At 36.9% G+C, this 23,452-nt stretch overlaps 1 protein-coding gene across 1 annotated transcript in view; it reads left to right on the top strand.

Moving 5' to 3' along the window:
- The window catches only part of EPHA6 (EPH receptor A6), a 970,410-nt gene that overhangs the window by 183,198 nt on the left and 763,760 nt on the right, over positions 1-23,452 (top strand). The window contains 1 exon segment of the mRNA XM_055129205.1: positions 2,104-2,767. Within this exon segment, the coding sequence (XP_054985180.1) occupies positions 2,104-2,767 (664 nt within the window).

Here is a 23,452-nt window from a genome sequence, read left to right as displayed (position 1 = left end):
TGGGCATCGCTGGGTGTGACCCAAAAAGCAAAAAAAAAAAGAGTTTGTAATTTAACATGTTATTGTAGAGTTAGTATGTCTGTAAATACAAGAGTGACAGTGCTCATTATATGCAGAAATAACACCCGAAGATGAGTGTTCTTACGGGTCTGCATGAGGTCATCCAATCAGCCCTGACAAACAGTGAATATGATTTATGAGCTTACCTGCATAGTTTTCAAGGAATTTTCTCTTTCCTTTGGATGTTGTTTCTTCTGGAAAATGATCTCTGAATTTCAAGGAGTCAGCTTACAAAATCCTAGATACTAGTCACTTTTAAATGTACTTGATGGATAATAAATTCTTTGTGGAAATTTACAGTAGATTATTGAAAGTATTTGGTGTCATACCAGTATTTATGTCATGAAGTATTAAGTGTCATAAAAGTTCTGTAGACTACGGAAAGAAGTCATTCTATTAGAAACTATAGTAATTGAAATTCAACTGGCCTTGATTAAGTGACTCTCTACAACCAATTAAAATAAGAAACTGCAAACTGAATACATTAAATAATCTTACTGTAAATCACTGAAGTATGATATTAAGAAATAGTATATTCACTAGAGAAATAGTTTTTCATTTCTGATGTACTTTAATAGAAATGAGAAATTATAATTAGCATGTTTTCCCAGAAAGTTTATAAAGGTACTAGGGTGCTTTTTCATTTACTGAAGATTATTATGAATACATTATGAAAAATATATACAAATGTATTCATATGCATATGTATACATATATATTTGCAAAATTTGTAACTAGAATCATGCAAATATTAGATGTGTAAATGCTAATAATGCCTATTAATTACAATATACTCAAATATTTTCATTAATCTTATCAAAGAGGATAAACACAGTTTTTTTATTTTGATAAGAAGCAAAATGCTTGCTATATAAACAGAAGTCAATATTCTTTGTAAAGATAATTATATTATCAATATGAAGGTATTTAAAAATGCTTACAGAACTTTTCCTTTTTGTCCCTTCTCTGTTTCTCTGATGTTTTTACTTGTTGAGCTTCCAGAGTCCACTCAGATTGTTCCTAGAACAAACTTGTAATGTCCTGCTTCAATGGTTATTTACTTACTATTTTATTCCTCATTAAGTTTACTCTTACCTCAAAGATATTTTTTGATTGGCACTAGCTCAGAGAACTTTGGCTACCATTTTTTTTTTTAAATCAAACCCCATCTATCACCTCTCTGCTTTTTTTACCATTGAACATTCTACTATATTTTTTAAATTGCTCATTTAAGATTTTCCTTTCTATTCTATATAAACTTTAAAAAGATAGTTATTTCTCACTGGTTCACATATGTATTTTCATGTTCACAATAGTGACCTTTATTATTTCTTGAATAATTTATTAATTCTTGAATAAATATAAAGTTCTATTCACATTTTTACTATTAAAAGAGACTTGTATAGAGACTGGAGAGAAAGTACAGCGGGTAAATTCTAGCCTTAAACATGACAGATTCCAAGTTCTATTCCTGAGCACCTCATATAATCTTCCAAATGACACCAAGAATGAACCCTGAGTGCAGAGCAGAGTAATCCCTGAACATGGGCAGAATAGTTCCCAAACAAAAATGTGACTTGTAAATATTTAATGAAATAGAAGTAAATATACTTCAATTTGTGACAAATTGTGTCTGTGAATGGACAGATCACCCGAGTACATTTATCAGTAGTCTAGTTATTTTGATTAGCTAATGGATGCTATTTAAAGTTCTTAGAGCGTACCAGAAGATTTATATGTGTTAACTAATTCATGTCTCACATTAGTTTAATTGAGCAGGAACTGTTTTCAATTGCTTTTAACAGTTGAGAAAACAAATTATATTAAGCAGTCCTTGGCCATGCAATAAATATGTTAGAAGGCTTAGCTCATACTATACAGCCTGTTATAGACATGGTTAAAACTCTACTGTGATTGAGACTGGCTTCATTTGTATACTGCCATTTATTAATTTTGCCAAAATTGAAAATTTTGGAAGTAAATGCTATATAATCACTGTCATAAGAAGTTTAATTAATTTTTATTTGCTTTTTTTTTTTGCAGTGGGATGCCATCACGGAAATGGATGAACACAATAGGCCTATTCATACATACCAGGTATGCAATGTAATGGAACCAAACCAAAACAATTGGCTTCGTACAAATTGGATCTCTAGAGATGCAGCTCAGAAAATTTATGTGGAAATGAAGTTCACTCTGAGAGATTGTAACAGCATCCCATGGGTCTTGGGAACTTGCAAAGAAACTTTTAATCTGTACTATGTGGAATCAGATGAGTCCCACGGAATCAAATTCAAACCAAGCCAGTATACAAAGATCGACACAATTGCTGCGGATGAAAGTTTTACCCAAATGGATCTAGGTGATCGCATTCTCAAACTCAACACTGAAATTCGAGAGGTTGGACCTATAGAAAGGAAAGGATTTTATTTGGCTTTTCAAGACATTGGAGCATGCATTGCTTTGGTATCTGTTCGTGTTTTCTACAAAAAGTGCCCCTTCACTGTTCGGAACTTAGCCATGTTTCCAGACACTATTCCAAGGGTTGACTCTTCCTCTTTGGTTGAAGTAAGAGGCTCTTGTGTGAAGAGTGCAGAAGAGCGTGACACTCCTAAACTATATTGTGGAGCTGACGGAGATTGGCTGGTTCCTCTTGGAAGATGTATTTGCAGTACAGGATATGAAGAAGTTGAGGGTTCTTGCCATGGTAAGAAATAAGCATTTATATAACTTCTGTGTATTTAAATGATATTTTTTAAAAAGATAAAGTTGACAGACATTTCAAATAGGAAGCATTTCAGAGAGAGAATTTTTGAGTGTTCTTTCTGGAGGAATTAGTGGTAAAGTCATGATCTCTTACTAAGTATGAGAAAGTATCTGATAGGTATTTTTTCTTGGGTATGGTGTATGAAGATGTAAACAATGATTGCTCTCTTAAAGTGATCCTTGCTACAATCCTAACAGCAAGTGATTAACTAGAGAATTTGTGGTACAGTTTTGGTAATGTTTAAGGGAACTCTCTGAGCAAGACCGATATGTTTATTACGTGTGATTGATTGTTGAGTTACAAAAGAAAATATGAAAATGAGAAGACAATAAAGGAATAAACATGTTATATACACTAAACATATTTTTAGACATATTTAAAATTATGTAGAAGTTTGAGCGATGGACAGATATAACAGCAGGTAGAATGTTTGCACTGTATGTGGCAAACAAGGATTTATTCTTGGCTTCTTTTATGGTTCCCCCACATTTTATACGAGAGTAATTCCTGAGTGCAGTGTCAGGAGTAAGCCTTGAGCACAGTCAAAACAACAATAGCAACAAAAATTATGTAGAAGTTGGAAATAGTTTGGTAAAAATAAATTTTAGAAAATATTTAAAGAATCAGTTTGTAATCTTAGGATTTTTGTGACTAGTTTCTATTCTATATTTGTCTTTTTATGGTATTGTTTTATAGATCCTGATATAGTGAGAATCTCTTATAGTTAGCTAGGAATTAATTTTATTTTTTGCTTTTTGAGTCACACCCAGTGATGCATAGGGGTCACTCCTGGCTCTGCACTCAGGAATTATCCTGGAGGAGCTCAGAGGACTTTATGGGATGCTGAGAATAGAATCCAGGTCTACCACATGCAAGGCAAATGACCTACTCCCTGTGCTATCACTCCAGCCCCTAGGAATGATTTTAAAGTGTTTGATCTGTGAAATTTCTTCTTTATCATATGTCATAAAACACCTTAGATTCTCTTACAATGGTGATTTTAGATAAATGATTATTATAACATACTTATCTAGAACAACTCCTAATCTCATAATTTGTATAACTTATTTTTATTAAAATTTATTTTATTGCAGTAACAGGAGAGATTATATATAGCACAGATTCTTTTGCATACTTGGCAGAAATGAAAATAATAAGTATTGATTCTAAGTTGTTTTATAAACTCTGAAGTCACAGTTTCCTTATCCATAAATAAGTAGTAGTTATACATAATTTATGATAAATTATGTGGAAAACTACTATGTCTAGTATATAATCTTGGATCCAGTTGAATATACAAGATGATATTTACAGACACCTGGAAAGTCAGACAGGATATGGAGATTTTGTTTTTGGAAATTGGTATTTTACACTATTACCAGTTTTAGTTTTTTGATAGTTATTTAAAACATTGATGCTGCAGCTGCAATTTGTGTTAATTAATGCATATTCAAGTGTGAAACACTGGTAGTATACTCAAGCCTCAGTGAGTTAAGTATATGCCCCAGATGTTCTTCGTATTGACCTTCTGTAACATTTCTTAATAGTGTCAGTTATTGATTATGTAACTGTGTACCAAAAACTTATCTCACAAACAATATCTGAATCGTATACAATCTGAATGGTGTATTAATCAGAACAGATGTGAATAAGCAGTAGCTAAAGCAGTAATGTGATCATATGTAAAATTGGAAAAGGAAAAATAGGACATATCAATTTGCTGGCCTGCTACGTTAGAGTAATTTATTTAATTGTTAATGTTCTAGAGTGTCAATTTGCTGATCACTATAGCCTGTGGTAGGGACAAATAAATCCAAATTTCAGTTATTTGTTGTTAGTGTGATAGAAACAACACCTAGCTTATCTAAACACCAAGATGTCATGCTTGTCTGGGCTTTCAACCTCAACGGGGTAGTTCCTAGTTCATGTGGACTGAGGTCAATCATACAGCTGAATCGAGCTATGAATGGTACTACTGTCACCTTATCCAAGATCTCATATCCCTGGGCTGCTCTGTCTATGGATGCCTATCATTTAAGAATCTAGCAAGGCATTTTTAATAGTTTTTTTTTCAAATGACCACATGCTAAATGAGTATATTGAGGGATTATACAAGTGGATAAATGCCCTGGAAATTTTTTTGAGGAGATGCTAATATAATAGCAGTTTGCTATTGTCCACTCTGGTTTCTTGTGATTAATATCCCTTCTTTATACACAAAAAAACTCACAGCTTCCAAAGGTTTCCCCCTTAGGGTAACTTGTTGATCTCCAGATTAACATCAGTGAACTCCAGATATAAATGAAGCTTCTGAGATAAATGCTCTCTTGTTTGCAGAGTTAGGAACAACAACAGCAACAACAAACTAAGTCATTATTCCTTATACTCACAGCACAAAAGAGACAGGGACAGGATAAACCTTAAGGATCAACTGACGAGCTAGACATTGTCAGGATCCCTTACTATGGGGTTAGGTGTCTCTCTGGGAATTTAACTCTTATGCTTGGCTTTGTCATTTTTCACTTTTGGTTCATCCCTCTGGGTCATACTTTTTATATATAAGTATTGCATGAGAAATGTAAGTAGACCATTTCAACATCTTTCTTGAAATAGTCTTAAATTGTGGTCATTATTTTGAAAAACTTTTTTCCTTCAAAGAGAATACAAAGAAGTATTCTCACTAGTTGTAGTCCCCAGTACAGGACATGGGACTACAGGAGAGAAGATTACCTTTTATTATCTGCAAGTAAGTTATGTATTGCTTTCACAGGCGCTCTCCACAAGCTCCTTGCTAGTCTTCTAGTTTTCACAATCTGTTCAAATTAAATGTCACAAGTTTCAGTTATTCTGTCTATGCACTGCTAAAGCTATACAATTTTAATGTGTGTATGTATGTGAGAGAGAGGTGGTGGAGAGAGAGAAAGAGAGAGACACAGAGAGACAGAAAGAGAGAGAGAGAGAGAGAGAGAGAGAGAAATCACTATACTCCATGTTTTTAACTCAGAGCATTTGATTACAGTATGGATTGATCTCAGCTGGGTGCTCCTTCTGTTGAATTTATCTGGAGTTACTTAAGCAACTGTAGTTATTTGAAGAGTTAGCAATGTTGGACATCTGAGATGCTTCACTCCTATGAATCATGCTTCATCTGGGAGGTTTGAGGTCCAACTGATAATCTGCAGTGCGATTTTCTAGTAACAGTTTTAATTTGCTTAAATTTAGGAAATATTGTAAGTTTTTTCTTTCCTTTGTTTGGTTATGTACATTAAATAATAGTGCTCAAGAGAGTTCACATTTGTCCTTGTTCTGTTCTTTTCTAACTTCATCAAACTGTGTTTCCTATTTCTTTTTATTACTTATAAATATTTCATATCTCTGGGTTTTTGCATATTTTATCTGTCTGATATCTTTTTTTGTGTGTAGGTATTTGATTCGTTCTGTAGGGTCTAGCACAGATTTCATGTATCAAAGTCTTCATAAAATAAAATCATTTGGATTCCTATCATTAGCACTAATTGATCATGTGCCTTTTTCACCAGTTCTGTAAGATCAAAGAACTGCATTTAAAAAACCATGTGTATGGGGCCGGAGCGATAGCACAGTGGGTATGGCATTCGCCTTGCACGAGGTGGACCCGGGTTCGATCCCCGGCATCCCATATGGTCCCCCAAGCACCACCAGAAGTAATTCCGGAGTGCAAAGCCAGGAGTAACCCCTGAGCATCGCTGGGTGTTACCCAAAAAGCAAAAAAACAACAACAAAAAAACAAAAAAAACCCATCTGTGTTACAAAGTAAGACACTTATTGATGTGAATAAGATTCTGAAAGATTCTGAAGATTCTGAAAATCAGGCTTCACTGAATAACTGGAGGATAAGCTATCACTATACCTATTTATGCAGAACAGGAAAATTTTCTTCAGGAAGTGTTATAGTAATTTAAGTCTGGAAAGTCTAGAAAGTATATTTTTCCTCATTCTATGAATAGGATCCTAAATCAACGAAAACAGAATTTTAATCTCTGGTGTCACTGACTAACTCGTAGCACTGTAGCACTGTCGTCCCATTGTTTATCAATTTGCTGTAGCGGGCACCAGTAACATCTCCATTGTGAGACTTGTTGTTACTGTTTTTGGCATATCAAATACACCATGGATAGCTTGCCAGGCTCTGCTATGTGGGCGGGATACTCTCGGTAGCTTGCCAGGCTCTCCAAGAGGGATGGAGGAATCAAATCCAGGTCAGTCGCATGCAAGGCAAACGCCCTACCCACTGTGCTATCGCTTAGATTAAAAGCTGTCATTGTCACTGTCATCCCATTGCTCATTGATTTGCTCGAGCAGGCACCAGTAACATCTCCATTGTGAGACTTGTTACTGTTTTTGGCATATTAAATATGCCCAGGGTAGCTTGCCTGGCTCTGCCGTGCGGGCGAGATACTCTCGGAAGCTTGCCAGGCTCTCCGAGAGGGGCGGAGGAATCGAAACTGGGTCAGCCACATGCAAGGCAAAAGCACTACCACTCCAGCTCAGATTAAAAGCTAAAGTTTAGAATTTCTCCATTTTGTATCTTTTATCCCTACATCCCTTTCTTCTCTTCTTCCTTACTTCTTCCCTTTATCTCTTTTTCTTTTATTTTCTCATTCTAAACATTATACCTCTACTTTGAAGTTTTATTATTTCCTGACTGGCGGATACAATCAAAAAGAGCGCTTAAATTACTCATCATTAAATAGGTCCTTTTATTCCTATGTGTTTATTTTCTGAATTTTGAAATGAGCAAACATTCATAACAGTACGTACACATCCAAATAAAATTCAGATTACTTATGATGACGGTAAAACAGACAGATTTATCTGAAACGTTGTTAGAGATGATACATAGGAAAAACTACAGTGAATTTCAGGATTTTCATAATTTTCTTGATTTGAAAATCATTGATCTACTAACAGAAACGAGCTGATTAAATCTAGATTAAATATTTACCCTTATTATTAATATCTAGTAAATGATACATATATATTTTCATTTATACAATCTATCTTATTTTGTATTTATTCTGAAACTATGCTGTGGACTCTAGATAGTATAGGAGTTAAGGTGCTTACCTCCCATCCCCCCAACCCCACTTCTAATCCCTGGAACTGTATATTGTTTCCTGAGCAACCACACAGTTCACTCCTGAGCACAGAGCCGAGAACAGACCCTGATTGTCACCTGGAGAGGCCCATTTCCCTAAAAACTAAAACAAATCAAGCCAACCTCCCCAGATATACTGTGAAATGTTCGATTTTCTGATTCTTTATGATATTTTTTGAAGTCTATATCAATTCAGGCTCTAGAAATATAAATGAGTGGGGCACATTTATCTTTTATTAACCAGATTTAACTACACATAGTACCATATTAATCAATTAGACTAAGATTGTAAACTGAAAATTTAGGTTACTATATTACAAATAGCATTAATCCTTGGCTCAAATATAAATTTATTTTACATATTTACCTTCTAAGTTAATAATTAAAGCCATCACATTTGGGTAAATTGATGTTATAGATAATTATTTTAAAAAATTTTTTGGTTTAATCCACTAACAGTTTGAATTAAAATATTGGCTCACATGATTTACTTCAAGTAATCTTTTATACTCATATATTTAAGAATATATTAACACTACCAAGTAAGATATATTAAATGAAGTAAACCAGAGGCTGTACAAACTCAGGTTATTACTATTATGTTGTATTTGGAGTAGCTGGATGAGGAAATGCAATGGTTTAAAAGGAGGGTGCTTAAATCACCCTCAGTCCTAGAGTATAGGGAGGAGAAGGAAAGAAATAGAGTGAAGAAGGGAAAATAGATAGATGAGAAGTATGGGAGCAAGGGTTAAGGGGGTTCAGGTACATTGGTGGTAGTAAGCAATGATAGAGATAAGTATTATTCAAACCACCGAGTCAACAACACTAAAATAATGAGAACCAAATTTTAATAACCAAGCTTAAAAGATGCTGTCAGTATGGTAGGCTGGGGCTAGGGCTGGAGTGGGGTAGGGGTGGGGATCTGGGAACACTGGTGGAATGAAGTTGACACTGGTGGTGGGATTGGGGATGGGACATTGGATGTCAAAAAGTCAGCTATGAATAACATTGTAACTCATGGTTCTTTAATAGAATAAAATTTGGAAAGAAAAAGAATAATTAAAATCTTAGGAAAAGTAAGAGAAAAAATTAAGTTCAAAACTTTAATGTAATTTTTGTTGGTTGTGATTTTGAAGATGACTTGAATCTAAAAATCTTATATATTTATCTAGAACAAATTTATTAGGATAGAAACTCTTTACGGTTTAAGATTTTAGACTTTTGGGTAAAGACAAATTTGCCTATTATTATGTATTTATAATTGTCAAGCTTGTTTTCTTTAAGCCATTGTTATTATAACAAAACTTAATAGTTATGAATGATTGAAATTAAAAGAAATTCGCCTTAGGCATGTGCTTTCATTTTTCATTTTCTGAAGTAGATATGTAGATTCCAGCAGTTCTCCGGTCATCACATTGAATGGGAATATACAGGGCCTTTTAGAGATACAACTGTTGATTTGATCTCTTGAGTGTCGTTATTAAGTCTTCAAGACTCTTTCCTCTGCAATGGTTCAGAGACATTTATGCTCTGTGTTTATGATTTTCTGTGTAATCGTGTTATCAGAAATGATTGTAGAAGCAGAGAGCATAAAGAAATTTGAGACACCAAAATTTGCTGGCATTAAATAAAGGGACTTGAGGATATGATGAAAAGTGGAAAGGTGAGATTGGAATCACAAAATAAAAAAGGTCAGACTTATTGGCCCAAATAGTATTTCACTCCTAAAGGTTCTCAAAAACTAAATATAAACTCTTATATATAACCTTCAATTCCAAATAAAGCTTCTTTTTTTATGAAGCAATTTCAGATTTTCATTGAGCTAGAAAAGAATGTAAAATCATGAAGCTCAGAGGAGTCTAAAAATGGGAGGCATTATTTCAAGTATGAAAGGTAAAGTAAAATAATTCTATTATAGTTTGTTCTTTATTACAATTTTTAAATAGGGTAATATACCTTGATTTGATAATTTTAGTAAACTATTTTAATCAGAATTCAACTGTGATTTCAACTCCTGTTTTATTCTCTATAAGCTTGAAATTTCCAAATCATATTTTATAGACCATCCTTTATTTTTCTTAATATTTTAATACATGTATTTGCAAGGATATAGACATTTTCAATACTTTATTCCAAACATATTTGTAAGTCACTAAGATCTGGAACTATCTTGCAATGTTGTTTAGAATTTTGTTATCCCTTTTAAATGAATAAAATTAATAACTTTTTAAGTTCCAGGTCAGGTACACCAAAATATATTAATAGTTTTATTTTCTTCCTACATTTTCTATAGTTAACTCTTTTACTGTGGGTTTAGTGTCCTGATTTTTGCAGTATATTTGTTGGTAAATTTATGTTATGATTCCCTAAGTATTTCTTATGATTACATAAAGATGTCTAAAGTTATAATTTGCCTTCTCTCCTTAATGATATAGTATAAAATACTGATTATTTTTCTTTCAATAGTCTTAAAGTATTTTCCTTTCCATAAGAATATATTATTGCTAATAAAATGACAATTTATTGTTATTATTTAAGTGAATATTGAAGTTGGTGGGCCCCCACAGGTGACTTATGTGAGGCAGAGAAGAGAGAGAGCATCCTTTATTCCCATCCGCCTCTGCCATCCTAGACCTCTTGGGAAGGCGAGGACTGCTAAAGTCTGTGGAAGAGCCCTTTGTTTTCAAGGGACACTCAATTGGTCTTTTTAGCACAGGAGTTGATTTCCACCACCTGATTTTTCAAGGAGCCATAGACTCAGGCTGGAGTGAGGATTTGCTCTTTCCAAAAAAAAAAAAAGTCAGTCCTAGGCTATATATCCAGGGCTTCCAGATACTTTGTCCTATCTCACAGAAAAGAATTTCAGGAGTAAAATGTGGTTGGAGAGCCCGCACGGGAAGGGAGATATGTGCTGAAAGTAGACTAGAGACTGAACATGATGGCCACTCGATACTCCTATTGCAAACCACAACACCCAGAAGGAGAGAGAGGACAAAATGGAATGCCCTGCCACAGAGGCGGAGTGGGGTTGGGGGGTTGGAATTGGGGGGAGGGAGGGATACTGGGATCATTGGTGGTAGAGAATGGACACTGGTGGGGAAGATGGGCTCACGAACACTGTATCAGGGAAACACAAGCACGAAAATGTGTAAATCTGTAACTGTACCCTCATGGTGACTCACTAATTAAAAAATAAAAATAAAAAAAAGAATTTTAGGAGTAGATGAGGCGTAAAGTTAAAACAGATATTGTTTGGAGTCTTTTAGGAAGGGAAAGAGGGAAATAAAATAGAGAGAAAGAGAGAGAGAAAGAGAGAGAGGAGTCAGAGGAGACAGAGAGACAGAGAGAGAGAGAGAGAGACAGAGACAGAGACAGAGACAGAGACAGAGACAGAGAGAGTAACGCACTCAAGAGAGAACATGGCCTCCAAAGATGGACAGACATCTCAAGTACACATCTCAAGAAGGGTGATGTGTGTTACATGTGCTTGGGCACTACATGTACTTGGCCACATGCCTACAAGCAGCACATGGGCAGCATATGCTCATCCTTCTTTTTGTCAAGGTGGCTTTTATAGGGTTTCTCCAACCTGCCCTCATGTTCTACCTAGGGCTTCTACCTAGGTCAAAGTCCACTGGTAGTGTAGTTGCCAAGAAGGTAGAGTTGGGAGTGGTTGATGATCTTCTTTGAAATTCCTTCTGGCCTTTGTTCCTGCTGCCAGCTTCTCTCAGAGGGCTGTCCAGACCCTTGTCTAGACAGGGTCTAGATCTCTTGGGGTTAGTCTTATCATGCCTAATTCATGTGCTCACAGGTGAGCTTTTTTGCAGTTTCAGGAATATTGATTTTATTATTTCCCAGAAATTCTATTGCCACAGGGGCCCTTTTCTATCTACATGTGTGCTTACAACACTGCTAGCTAGATATTGTAACCAAATAGATAAATAGAGTATGTGATAACTCAGAACTAAATCCTTACATATAGAGGCAGTACATTTATGATAAAGATGCTGAAATTATCACTGTATCACTGTATTACTGTCATCCCGTTGATCAACGATTTGCTCGAGTGTGTGCCAGTAATGTCTCCATTTGTCCTAGCCCTGAGATTTTAGCAGCCTCTCTTAACTTGTTCTTCCCAGCAGTGCTGCATTAGAGGCTCATTCAGGGTAAGGGGAATGAGACCCATCATTGTTACTGTATTTGGCACATCAGATATGCCACAGAGAGCTTGCCAGACTCTGCTGTGTGGGCAGGATGCTCTCAGCACCTTGCTAGGTTCTCTGAGAGGGAGAATTAGGCTATAAAAGGTCTCATTTGTGGCCTCAAGCTTCCAGGAGCTTTGTTTTATAGTCTCTGGATCTTGGCCATTGATGGGATTACACAGCAGTTTGTGGATGTGGCTGCCAAACTACTGGAAAATGAGGGATCTGGGTGGAGAAGGCCCACTTCCAATCCGAGCAGGCTTGGAGATCTCAGCCCCGGGTCCTGCACACCTGGGTTCTTCTACCGGTTCCTTCATGCGTGAGGCTCATCCAAAGTGTGGAGAGTGGCCTTGAGCATGGCTGTGGCTGGATTCTGGAGGTCTTCAGATGTGGGGGTTCTGCTCAGGGTGGGGAAGGGAAACTCAACCTGACCCCCTCCAAGGGGCCCCGGTGAAGACAGCCAGGCATGGGGGCAAGAGACTCTGTCACTCTCTTCCGGGAGCTTTGTTTTATAGTCTATAGATCTTGGACGTTGATGACATTACAGTTACCAGGTGCAGGTTTTGGGTGCGGCTGTCAAGCTACTGGAAATTATAAATTATAAGCTGAAATTATAAAATGTATAAAAGGAAGTCTATTTAGTTAAAGGTGTGAGGAGGTGACTCGATTGGAGGAGGTGACCCAGTGGGCTATAGTAGAAAAATATTGGTACTTGGGTGGTATGTGACGTATGGTAAACTGTAGAAGAGGAGTGAAATTATCTTTCTGTTTATAACCTAAGAAAGTGTGCATTTGTATGCTTGTATGTCATCATCTGTTCCTATTTCCATCAGATATGTTCTATATTCATTGGAATCTTAATATAAATTTTTTCTTAAAGTTTTTAATCCTCAACACTTTTTTTCACATTATGGGATTTTAATTTGACTGTACCTATGGCATAGAGGGTAGAGTGTTTGTCTTGCACACGGCTGACCCGGGTTCAATTTCTCCATCCCTCTCAAAGAACCAGGCAAGCTACCGAGAATATCCTACCCATGATGTATTATTCAATATGCAAAAAAACAGTAACAAGTCTCACAATGGAGACGTTACTGGTGCCCGCTTGAGCAAATTGATGAACAACAGGACAAGAATACTTCAGTGCTACAGTGCATACTTAGGTGTTTACTTCATTTATTTGGTGACATTTTGTCTACAGAAGTATTTCTTGTTTATTTTCCTCATTCTCACTGTACTATGGAAATATAAATATTTTTAAAAAGTAGAAATTTGATGTAGGAGAAGGGGTCATGCATTTTAGCAAGATAGAGGAACATGGCATCTCTATAGAATCACTTATAGTATTTATTTTGGTCTAAAATGCCATGTTAACTTTTGTAACATTTTTGGTTTTTTTTTCATGTAAGTAATAAGTTACTCTATTTTCCTGGGATCTGGTGTTGAAATCAAATACATGCTATAGATTTGCTGTTATATATTTTTATTTTGTTCTTGATACATATTGTTTGGAGACATCTTTAAACATATTGATTGTTTTGAGAAGTTTTTGAACTGAGAATGAAATTAATTCCAGTAGCACTCAATTATTAACATGGTATATTCACAAACAAGGCTGCTTTTCTTAGTTTTGGGGACATACCTATAAATATTCAGGGGCTCCTTCCAGATTAGTGCTCAATGATTGCTCTTAAGGTTATTAGAGTCAGATTGGATTCCATATTGGTAATGATCCTGGGATTGAATGCTGGTATCCTGCACATAAACCACTCACGTTAGCCCTTAAATAATCTCCCTGGCTCTCACTGAAGTTGCTTTTCTTTCTCTTTCACTGGATAATAATGCACATGAAAAACTTTTATGTCATAAACTTTCTAATCATGATTTAATTCTATACAAAAATAAACTTTGATAACCAGTTGCTATTTTTGATTTAGGTTTGATAAGCTATCTTGATTTTTTAATAAATTCCCATAAATATCCTTATATTTACTTAAATATTCAGTAACAGTCTGAATACTATTAAGGAAAAAGACACTCTTTGATTTATAGGGAATCATGAAGAGTGATAAATTTAAAGATAAATTAAAAAGTTTGATAATTTCATTGTCAAGTTGTTTTGTAGAAGAGCTATGTCTGGGGCCAGTTTTTCGGATGCAGAAGACCTCAGTTCCTCGTGTAGCACCACATGGTCTCCTGAGCACTCGCGCTCCAAACTAAATGACCTCCAAACACAGAGCTGGAAGTAGCCCCCGTACAGCAGGGCGTAATCCACAGTTCCTTCCCCAAATAAGTTTCTGTATGTACAGAGAAGCATGCAGAACCAGAATTAATGGGAACTTGGGGGAAAAATATTCTGTCTTTAATAGTAGACGAGGAAAAGGCATGATTTATTACCATTTTTGACATAGTCAGAAGTGATTGGTATTAAAATTAATGAAACTTCTTGAAAGATGAAAACCCTGTCCAGTTGGAGAAAGACAAACAACCATTGTCTTGAATAGAATCCTTTAAATAGGATCACTGTATTTCTGTCTTTTTCCTAAAGTGACTAATATCTTTGTTTCTTTGTTTTATTTTTGTTTCTGGTCTAAAGATAAATCTATTGAGGAAGGCTTATTTTTCACCCTACCAGAAAATAAATAAACCTATGGATTTTTTGTCTTTATATTTAGCTATCAGATGTTCTTGATCATCATCCCCTGTTGATCGTCGAATTTCTCGAGCAGTCTCAGTAATGTCTCCATTTGTCCTAGCCCTGAGATTTTAGAAGCCTCTCTTTACTCGTCCTTCCCAATGATGCCACATTGGAGGCTCTTTCAGGGTCAGGGGAATGAGACCCATCATTATTGCTGTATCTGGCATATGAATACGCCATGAGTGAGTTGAGCACTTCTGCCTATGACTCAAAACTCAAAACAGATAAACAGTGAATTTACTTATTTGTAATAGGAGGCAAAATGAAATTTCCTGAAATTTAGAATTACAATGAAATAGTAATTTTTGAAGAATGAAAGGTAAAAGAGCAACAGTTTTGTTGAAGAATGATGAGTTTACAGTCCAGAATAGTTTGCCATTTTTATATAAAAAACACATTATCTATTCTATAAATGATAGCTATTGGTTAAAAGGAAATTCTAGGTAATTTTTTATTGTTAAAGAGAAATTGATTTAATATTTGCTAATGAACCTATAAGCTAGACCCTCCTACAGTAAAGTTTGGCAAACGAATATTCAGCTCAACTCTGAAAACATTAAGAAAAAAGGAATTACAGTCAAGGAACAGAGTAGTAGCTAGAAGTGGGTGTGGGGGTCAGTGGATAGGAATACTGAAATAAAATATTAGACCTGAGAAGGGTTTTAGCTAACCTACCTGATAGAATTATGCTAATGGAAGACCACAGTGATCATAAATCACATAGAAGATGGTGTGGGCTGAGCAACTTGATTACTTTAGCAATATAAATTATTCTTTTTAACTTTGCAGAATTTTCACAAGAGTAAACTGGCTCTACCAAGTCATAGATAAAAGCCCATGGTAGTTTTGCTAGTTCACAGTGATTCAATAAAATAAATAAATAAAATAGAAAAAAATAATTACATTCTGAAAGTGATAACACAGCAATAGCACAGCAGGTAGGGTGTTTCCCTTGCATTTGGCCAACCAGGGTTCGATTCCTCCATCCCTCTCAAAGAACCTGCCAAGCCACCGAGAGTATCCCGCCCACACAGCAAAGCCTGGCATGCTACCAGTGGCATATTTGATATGCCAGAAATAGTAACAAGAAGTCTAACAATGTAGATGTTACTGGTGCCCGCTAGAGCAAATCGATGAACAACTGGACAACAATGTTACAGTGCTACATTCTGAAAAAAGGAAAAGCTCATAGTTGGTTGAAGTACTGGGGTTGTTTTTCAGGGGAGCAGACAAAGAGCTCAGTTGGTATTGAGCCAGCAAGTCAAATTATAGCCAAATTTTTTATTGCAAACCAAACACAGTAAGACATTCTAATTTGCAGCTTTCCTGGGTCTACGTTTGAGAGTTATCACTGTATCACTGTTATCCCGTTGCTCATCAATTTGCTCGAGTGGGCACCCATAATGTCTCCATTGCGAGACTTGTTGTAACTGTTTTTGGCATATTGAATACGGCACAGGTAGCCTGCCAGGCTCTGCCGTGTGTGTGAGATACTCTCAGTAACTTGCTGGGCTCTCCGAGAGGGACAAAGGAATCGAACCCTGGGTTGGCCACATGCAAGGCAAATGCCCTACCTGCTGTCCTATCGCTAGAGTTAATGTTTTTTATCAGACCATGGGCTCATAATGGACAGTCCTTCACACCTGAGAAAAAGATGTAATTAATGACTTAACCTGGTGGCAGCCCCTGATGTGGGGCAAGAAGCTGCCAATGGGCTGGCCAAAGGCCCGATTGCATCTGCCTAATGGCTGGGGGGCAGAATATGGGGAGGTTCTCAGTTTTCAGAGGCTCCTCTCAGGGAGTGTTTGAAACCAACTCTGAATTTGGATCTGCAGTAAAATCATTAGTTTCAGCCGGCTCATCATACAAATCTGCTGGATCTGTTGAAAGAGAAGTCTCCTAAGGAGCAGAAGTAGGTTTTTCAGACTTTAAGCCACTACTGAGCTTTACTTTTTTCTTTCCTCTCCATTAGATTTTTAAAAGAGAGAGACTTAGCTACAGCTGGCTAAAGTCTCTTTGAAATTTGATGAGAAATGGGAAGGGGTGCAGCAGCTTTTAAGTTTTCAGATGCAAAAATCTTTTCAGTTTCTTTTTTAACCCTTTATGGCCAACTTTATAGTGGCCACAGAGGCCATCTCTGAGGTCTAGTGATCCAGCTCATATTCATATAGAGACCTCAGTTTTATTCCTTCTTTTTCCTTCACTGTTCCTCTTAAGGGCCCATTTTGTAGCTGACTATCAGCTATGAAAGACCGTCTTCCAGGGGCTTTTATTTTCTTGCCCAGCCTCAGTGCCTGAACTACATTATCTCCTGCCCTATTCCACATCTCAGTTTCTAGAGTTCCTTTATTCAGGAAGGACTGATTATTAATAAAGGGTCTAATTATACACTGATTTTGTCCCATATTTTTTACCCCACTTAGCACATTTATGTAGGATCTCCACAATAATCTTCCACCATTTACGTTCCCTGATTCAGGCACCACTTGGAATTGTTCCACCTGCAATAACAAGGCCAATTAATCCATGTTATTCATTGAAAATGTCAGACTTCCCTAGCAACAGCCTGTTCCACAGTGCGACCTCTAGTGGTCAATGGGCTGTGCTAGGAAGAACTCCAATATAGATGAGTCTCATTAAAATTTGGTTCAGGGGATACTGTCATCACGGAATAACCTAGAGAGCAAAATTGCAAACTATAGCTTGGTCTTCCCTGTCAACTTTTATAAGTAAAGGTATTTAGGTACCATTACATATTGTCTGGAGCAATAGCACAGTGGATAGGGCATTTGCCTTGCACTCGGCCAACCCAGGTTCGATTCCTCTGCCCCTCTTGGAGAACCTGGCAAGCTACTGAGAGTATCTTGCCCCCACAGCAGAGCCTGACAAGCTACCCATGGCATATTCAATATGCTAAAAACAGTAACAACAAGTCTCACAATGGAGACGTTACTGGTCCCGCTCGAGCAAATCAATGAACAATGGGATGACAGGTGCTACATATTCTCTATCACTACTTTCAAGCTACAGTGGCCAAATTGAGGTGTTACTTGAAAGTTTTGTTATCCCATAAAGCTATACTTATATCTAGTTCTTATATTTTTTATCTCTTCCTCATAAACAGATTAGTGTAGATCTGGAAAACACAAGCACAATTGCCATTTGTCCTTTAGAGTCCTTTATGAGTGTGTACTGTTTTATAGTTTCACTGAAACTTCTAGTGTTATTATTTTCCTCAGAAATTAGCCATACTTTTAAATGGCTGCAATTATTTATTAAAGCATCTGTGCTAAGAATATAATTTCAGAAGCATTATCAATCTCAATCATTGAATCTTTATTAAAATGCACAAACATCTGATAGAAATTAATTGTACAACATGTAGGTTATTAGCATGTATATGTTTGAGGAATGACAGGTCAGTACTATCATGACACATTTCTTGAAATCTCTGGGATTCATTAATTCCCTCATTCTGCAGTATTTTGACAATTGCCACAATAGATCCTGAAAATAAATATCTTTGTTAAAAAATTAGTAATTTTTTTAGGTAAAGATCAAAGAACATACACACAATAGCAAAGGCTGTTTGAGTTCTCATTTTTTTATTTCTGTCTGTCATATTTCCTACAGAGCACATGACCTTTATGTGGTGGTGCAAGAAAGATATTCTGGGTTTTGCCTCCTCCTACTGGGAGGTGAATATGTCATAGACCCTGGTCTGGCAGTGAAGCTATTAGCATGAAAGTGCATTTTCCTCTGCTGGTGTGCTCTTGGGATTTGCATGACAAATTTGATACAAACTCAGAAGATTAAAAGTGAGAGTTTGTTGTTCAGTTACAGTAGATGGGTCTGAATTTCTCCCCAAATATCCAGGCCTCTACCCATATATGATGTCACTTGTCCTGTCCCCGGTACTGCCCATCCCATGCATGACGTTGCAGTCTCACCCAACATGGTCTACTCGCCTCCAGTTTGTGATGGCCAGGTCCCATGTTATGTTGCTGCCTATCCTGTGTACACTTTCCTAGTCTGAAATCACATCCTTAGGTCTTTTGCAGACCATCCCATCTATCAATTCTCTGACATCTTATCTTAGTTTTCCTTACTCCCTAGTTGTGCCCACATGTTTGGGGGCAAAATCCCTGTGCTCTGAACTGTCGCTGGGCGTCTCAACTGTACCACGGTAGCTCCAGTTTTACTGTCTAACGTTTGTTAGTCTTTGGTCATGACCATATGTTTATAAGGAGATGAAACACCACTGACCAAGTAATTGAAAGCAAAGATAAACAAATAGACTGCATGAAGCTAAGAAGCTTCTGCACCTCAAAAGAAATAGCAACCAAGATATAGAGATAGCCCATGGAATGGGAAAAACTATTTACCCGACCCCCATCAAAAATAGGAGTTAATATCCAAGATATATAAGGCACTGGTAGAACTTTATAAGGAAAAAAAAACTCCAATGCCATCAAAAAATAGGGAGAAGAAATGAACAGAAGTTTTCTCAAAGAAATACAAATGGCCAAAAGGCACATAAGAGAAAATGTTCTATATTTCCTGTCCCACATTTCCTAGTCTTGATTATGATTGCAGGTTCATCGGGAAGACTCCTGTGCTTAGTTTCTGTCACTGCTTGGGCATCCAAGACCTGATTAAAGCTAAAATGTCCTGGGTGTCTGAGCCTTACCTGGATTCTGTTCCTGTCTTGGCCTATGAGGCCTGCCTGTACTCAGCCATCTGCCCAAACACTCTGGTATAAACACCTCACTAATTATCAGGAAGATTCAAATCAAAACTACATGATATAACCTTACAACACTAAGACTAGCACACATCAAAAAGAATAAGAACAACCAGTGCTGGTGTGGATGCTGGGAGGAAGGGAATCTCATTCACTGTTGGTGGGAATGCCAACTGGCCTTTTTGGAAAGCAATATGGGAATTCATCAAAAAATTAGAAGTTGAACTTCCATATAACCCAGCAATACTATTTCTGGGAATATACTCCCTGGGCTGTAAAAATACAAATCAGAAATGGCATCTGCACTTGTATGTTTATTGCAGTACTATTCATGATAGCCAGAATCTGGAAACAACCTGAGTGCCAGAGAACAGAAGACTGGTTAAAGAAACTATAGTACATCTACACTACGGAATACTATACAGCAACTGGAAAAAATAAAGTCATGAAATTTGCTTATAAATGAATAGAAATAGAGTGTATCATGCTAAGTTAAATAAGTCAAAAGAAGGACAGACATAGAAAACACACATTTGTGGGATATAAAAAATGAAAGAAACAAAACATAGTAAGAAAATAACACCCAAGGACAGTAAAAATAAGGGACAGGACTAATGGTCCATGGTTGGAAGCCTGCCTCCAGGGCTGGAGGAGAGGGTAGTTGGAACACAGAAGGGACCATTATGATAAATGATTTGAGAGAGAAAGAGAGAGAGAGAGAAAAGGAGAGAGAGAGGAGGAGAAGGAAAAGGAGAAGGAGAAAAAGAAAAAAAAGAAAGAAAAAGTGCCTGCCATAGAGTAGAGTCAGGCTGGGGGAGGGGGTGGGAGGGGTAAGGGGGGGATTGCTGATGTGAAATGTACACTGCTGAAGGGATGGGGGTTGGGACATTGTGTGACTGAAAATTGTAAATGTAACTGTATCTCATGGTGACCTGGTGGTTCAGTTAAAAAAATAAATGAATAATAACAACAACAAAAAGCCCCAAGACTTCAGATTGTTTGGCAGATATGGGGGTTAGTACCAGGCGTGTTACTGTCTTAACCATTCTAACCTGTTACTGTCTAACCATTACCTGTTACAATCTGTCCTCTTGCGTCATGTTTTGAGACTTGGGGTCCAGCCTGACAGAAATTGAGAGAACCAGCAAGAAGGCCTCCAGGTCCATAGGGGGCAGAGTCAGCAACTTGTTCAAATATTCCTGAAACATCCCAGCCTATTATCTCCACTTTTTCTGCCAGTTCAAGGCCCTCCAAGTGCCAGGTTAGACGCAACTGTTTTTCCACATATCTAGGAAAGGTTCCTGGCTATAGGAAATTTGGACATGCTTAGTTGGAAATGTTTGAATCACAGAATGTTTCTCTAAGATAGGAAATATGTATAACCAAGTGCCAATCACTGTTCTAAGTGCACTTTTTTTTTAATGGAAAGCATATGAGTGGGCTGATTAACGAAAAACACTGAAACTAAGATTAGAGTTGAAATAGTGTTTGGAATTTGTTGGTGACTGAATATGTCAATCCTCAGGAAGTAGAAGAAGCGTCGGGAACTATTATTCATTTCCAACAGCAATTCTTTAATTGGTAAACAAGATCTCGGAGGTCCTGTTTAAATGCATACTTTGTTATTCTACCCCAGACAGTCTGACTTTATAGATCTAGAACGGTTTCCAGGAAATTTAATGTTGCTCCATAGTCAAGATTTCCAATGACCCCTTTCATAAGTGCTGCGATGGTGTAATAATAATAAAATAATAATAATAATAAAACACTTCATTGTTCCAAAAACAAGAACCATATAAAATTATTTGAATGGCACTCTTTCTGACATTCTCGAGAGGAATAAATACATAGAATCCTTTTTCTTTGGGGAGGTCATACCCAGCGACGCACAGGGGTTACTCCTGGCTCATGCACTCAGGAATTTCTCCCGGCAGTGCTCGGGGGAGAATATGGGATGCTGGGAATGGAACCCGGGTTGGCCACTTGCAAGGCAAACAGCCTACCCCCTGGGCTATCGCTCCAGCACCCGAAGAATACTTTTTTGATATAAGGATTGAGCTGAGGTAATAAAGATAGTTTCTTGTAGTCTTTAAAATAGAGTTTACATAACTGTTAATTGTATGAGTCAGAGAGCAAACATTGCCCATCTTCTCTCTCACCTTAAATCTTAGAGTATTAACTTCCTGGACTTTCTTTGCTACCATTATTCCCATTCACTTTCTAAGAATCTTGATATTGGGTTAGAGGCAAGCTGCTTTTTTCAGAATAGAAAACCACGCATGTGGTCCTGCCTGAGTCAGTCGTGAACTTAATCATAGTGCAGTTATGTCTTGTAGCAGCAGCTGATTTCAGGAACCTCACTGTTGATCATTGTTTGAACATACTTTGTCTTCATTCTTAAATATAATTAATTTCTTTCTTTACTATAAAGTGTTTTTTTCAGTTCTGTGTTTTATGATACTGTTATATATCCAAATGTAGTTGTTATATTTGATTTTTTTTTAAATTTGAGTTTGAATTTGTAGTTGAGGATCTTAGGACCTTTGGACTTTGTAACATTCTCAACCACTTAGATTCATTTATTACTTGTTGTCTGCCTTCTTTTTTTTTCTGAAGTAACAGACTTTATTGTTCTATGCTTCTTGCTCTTTTAATTTTTACATAATGTATTCTGTATAATTCCATCATCAATTCTCTCAAGTTATTTTAAATCTGTTAAATTTAACACATCCATTAATTTTTTAAAAAGTATAGTGACTAGTTTGTATTCATTATGTGAAAAGATACAAATGGTGAATAACATTTGCATTGTCTTTAACTTAGAGATTATAAGATAACAATTTTTTAATAAGAATTTTATTGAATCACCATGTGGAAAATTACAATGCTTTCAGGCTTAAGTCTCAGTTATACAATGCTGAAACAACCATCCCTTCACCAGTGCCCATATCCCACCACCAAAAAAAAAAAAAAACCCACACAGTATACCTCCCATCCTGCCCCCCCCCGCCTCATAACTGATAAGTTTCACTTTACTTTGTGTTTACTTTGGTTACATTCAATATTTCAACAAAAACCTCACTATTATTGTTAGGAGTGCCCCACTAGAGTCAGACCTGTTGTGAAGAGAAATGAGGTTTCTGTACTTTAACAACTAAGTCCAGGGAGATTTCTTCCAGATATTGGATCATTGCAAGCTTGTAAACCCCATCTGTGGTCGTCATAATATGGCAGTCACCACGCCCTTCATCCCCGGAAAGGGAGAGGCGAGAGAGAGAAATACCTTTCCCCTCCTGGGCGGGCATGGGGCCGCAGCTTAGTTCTCAGGCTGGAGACATTCTGTGAGGAGCTGCCCATGCCGAAAGTAGTTTAGCTGGGTCTGGATTCACGCTCGTGCAGCTGTGGAGAGGCTGCACACACGTGTGGCCCCAGGGATCACATCTCGGCGGCAGCAAGATAGCAAATTTATGTGAGTCATAAGCATCAGTTTCTAGGATATAACCTTTATTTTTTTTCAAATTTCAGATTTTATTAAACTTTCAACAATATTGAATTGCTTTTAGTAATATCCAGTGTGCTTAGCAAGCACCGTTGTATATCTGCAAAATCCTAAGAGCTAGAGAGATGGTACAGTGGTCATGGTACTTGCCTTGCGTGTAGCCAATTTGAGCTTGATCCTCAGTGCAGCATACAGATCCTGCCAGGAGTGATCCGTGAACACAAAACTGAATCCTGAGCACAACAGGCTATAGTATCCACCAACAAAAACAAATAAATAGGTTGAGGGACACTCTGTAACTTCTGTGAATTACCATGATTTCTGTACACATTATACATATAAAGC

Source organism: Sorex araneus, chromosome 2 (genome assembly GCF_027595985.1).
Source record: "Sorex araneus isolate mSorAra2 chromosome 2, mSorAra2.pri, whole genome shotgun sequence".
Taxonomy (NCBI): Eukaryota; Metazoa; Chordata; class Mammalia; order Eulipotyphla; family Soricidae; genus Sorex; species Sorex araneus.
Note: the sequence above shows the minus strand (reverse complement) of the source record. Positions and strands in the feature narration are given on the sequence as shown.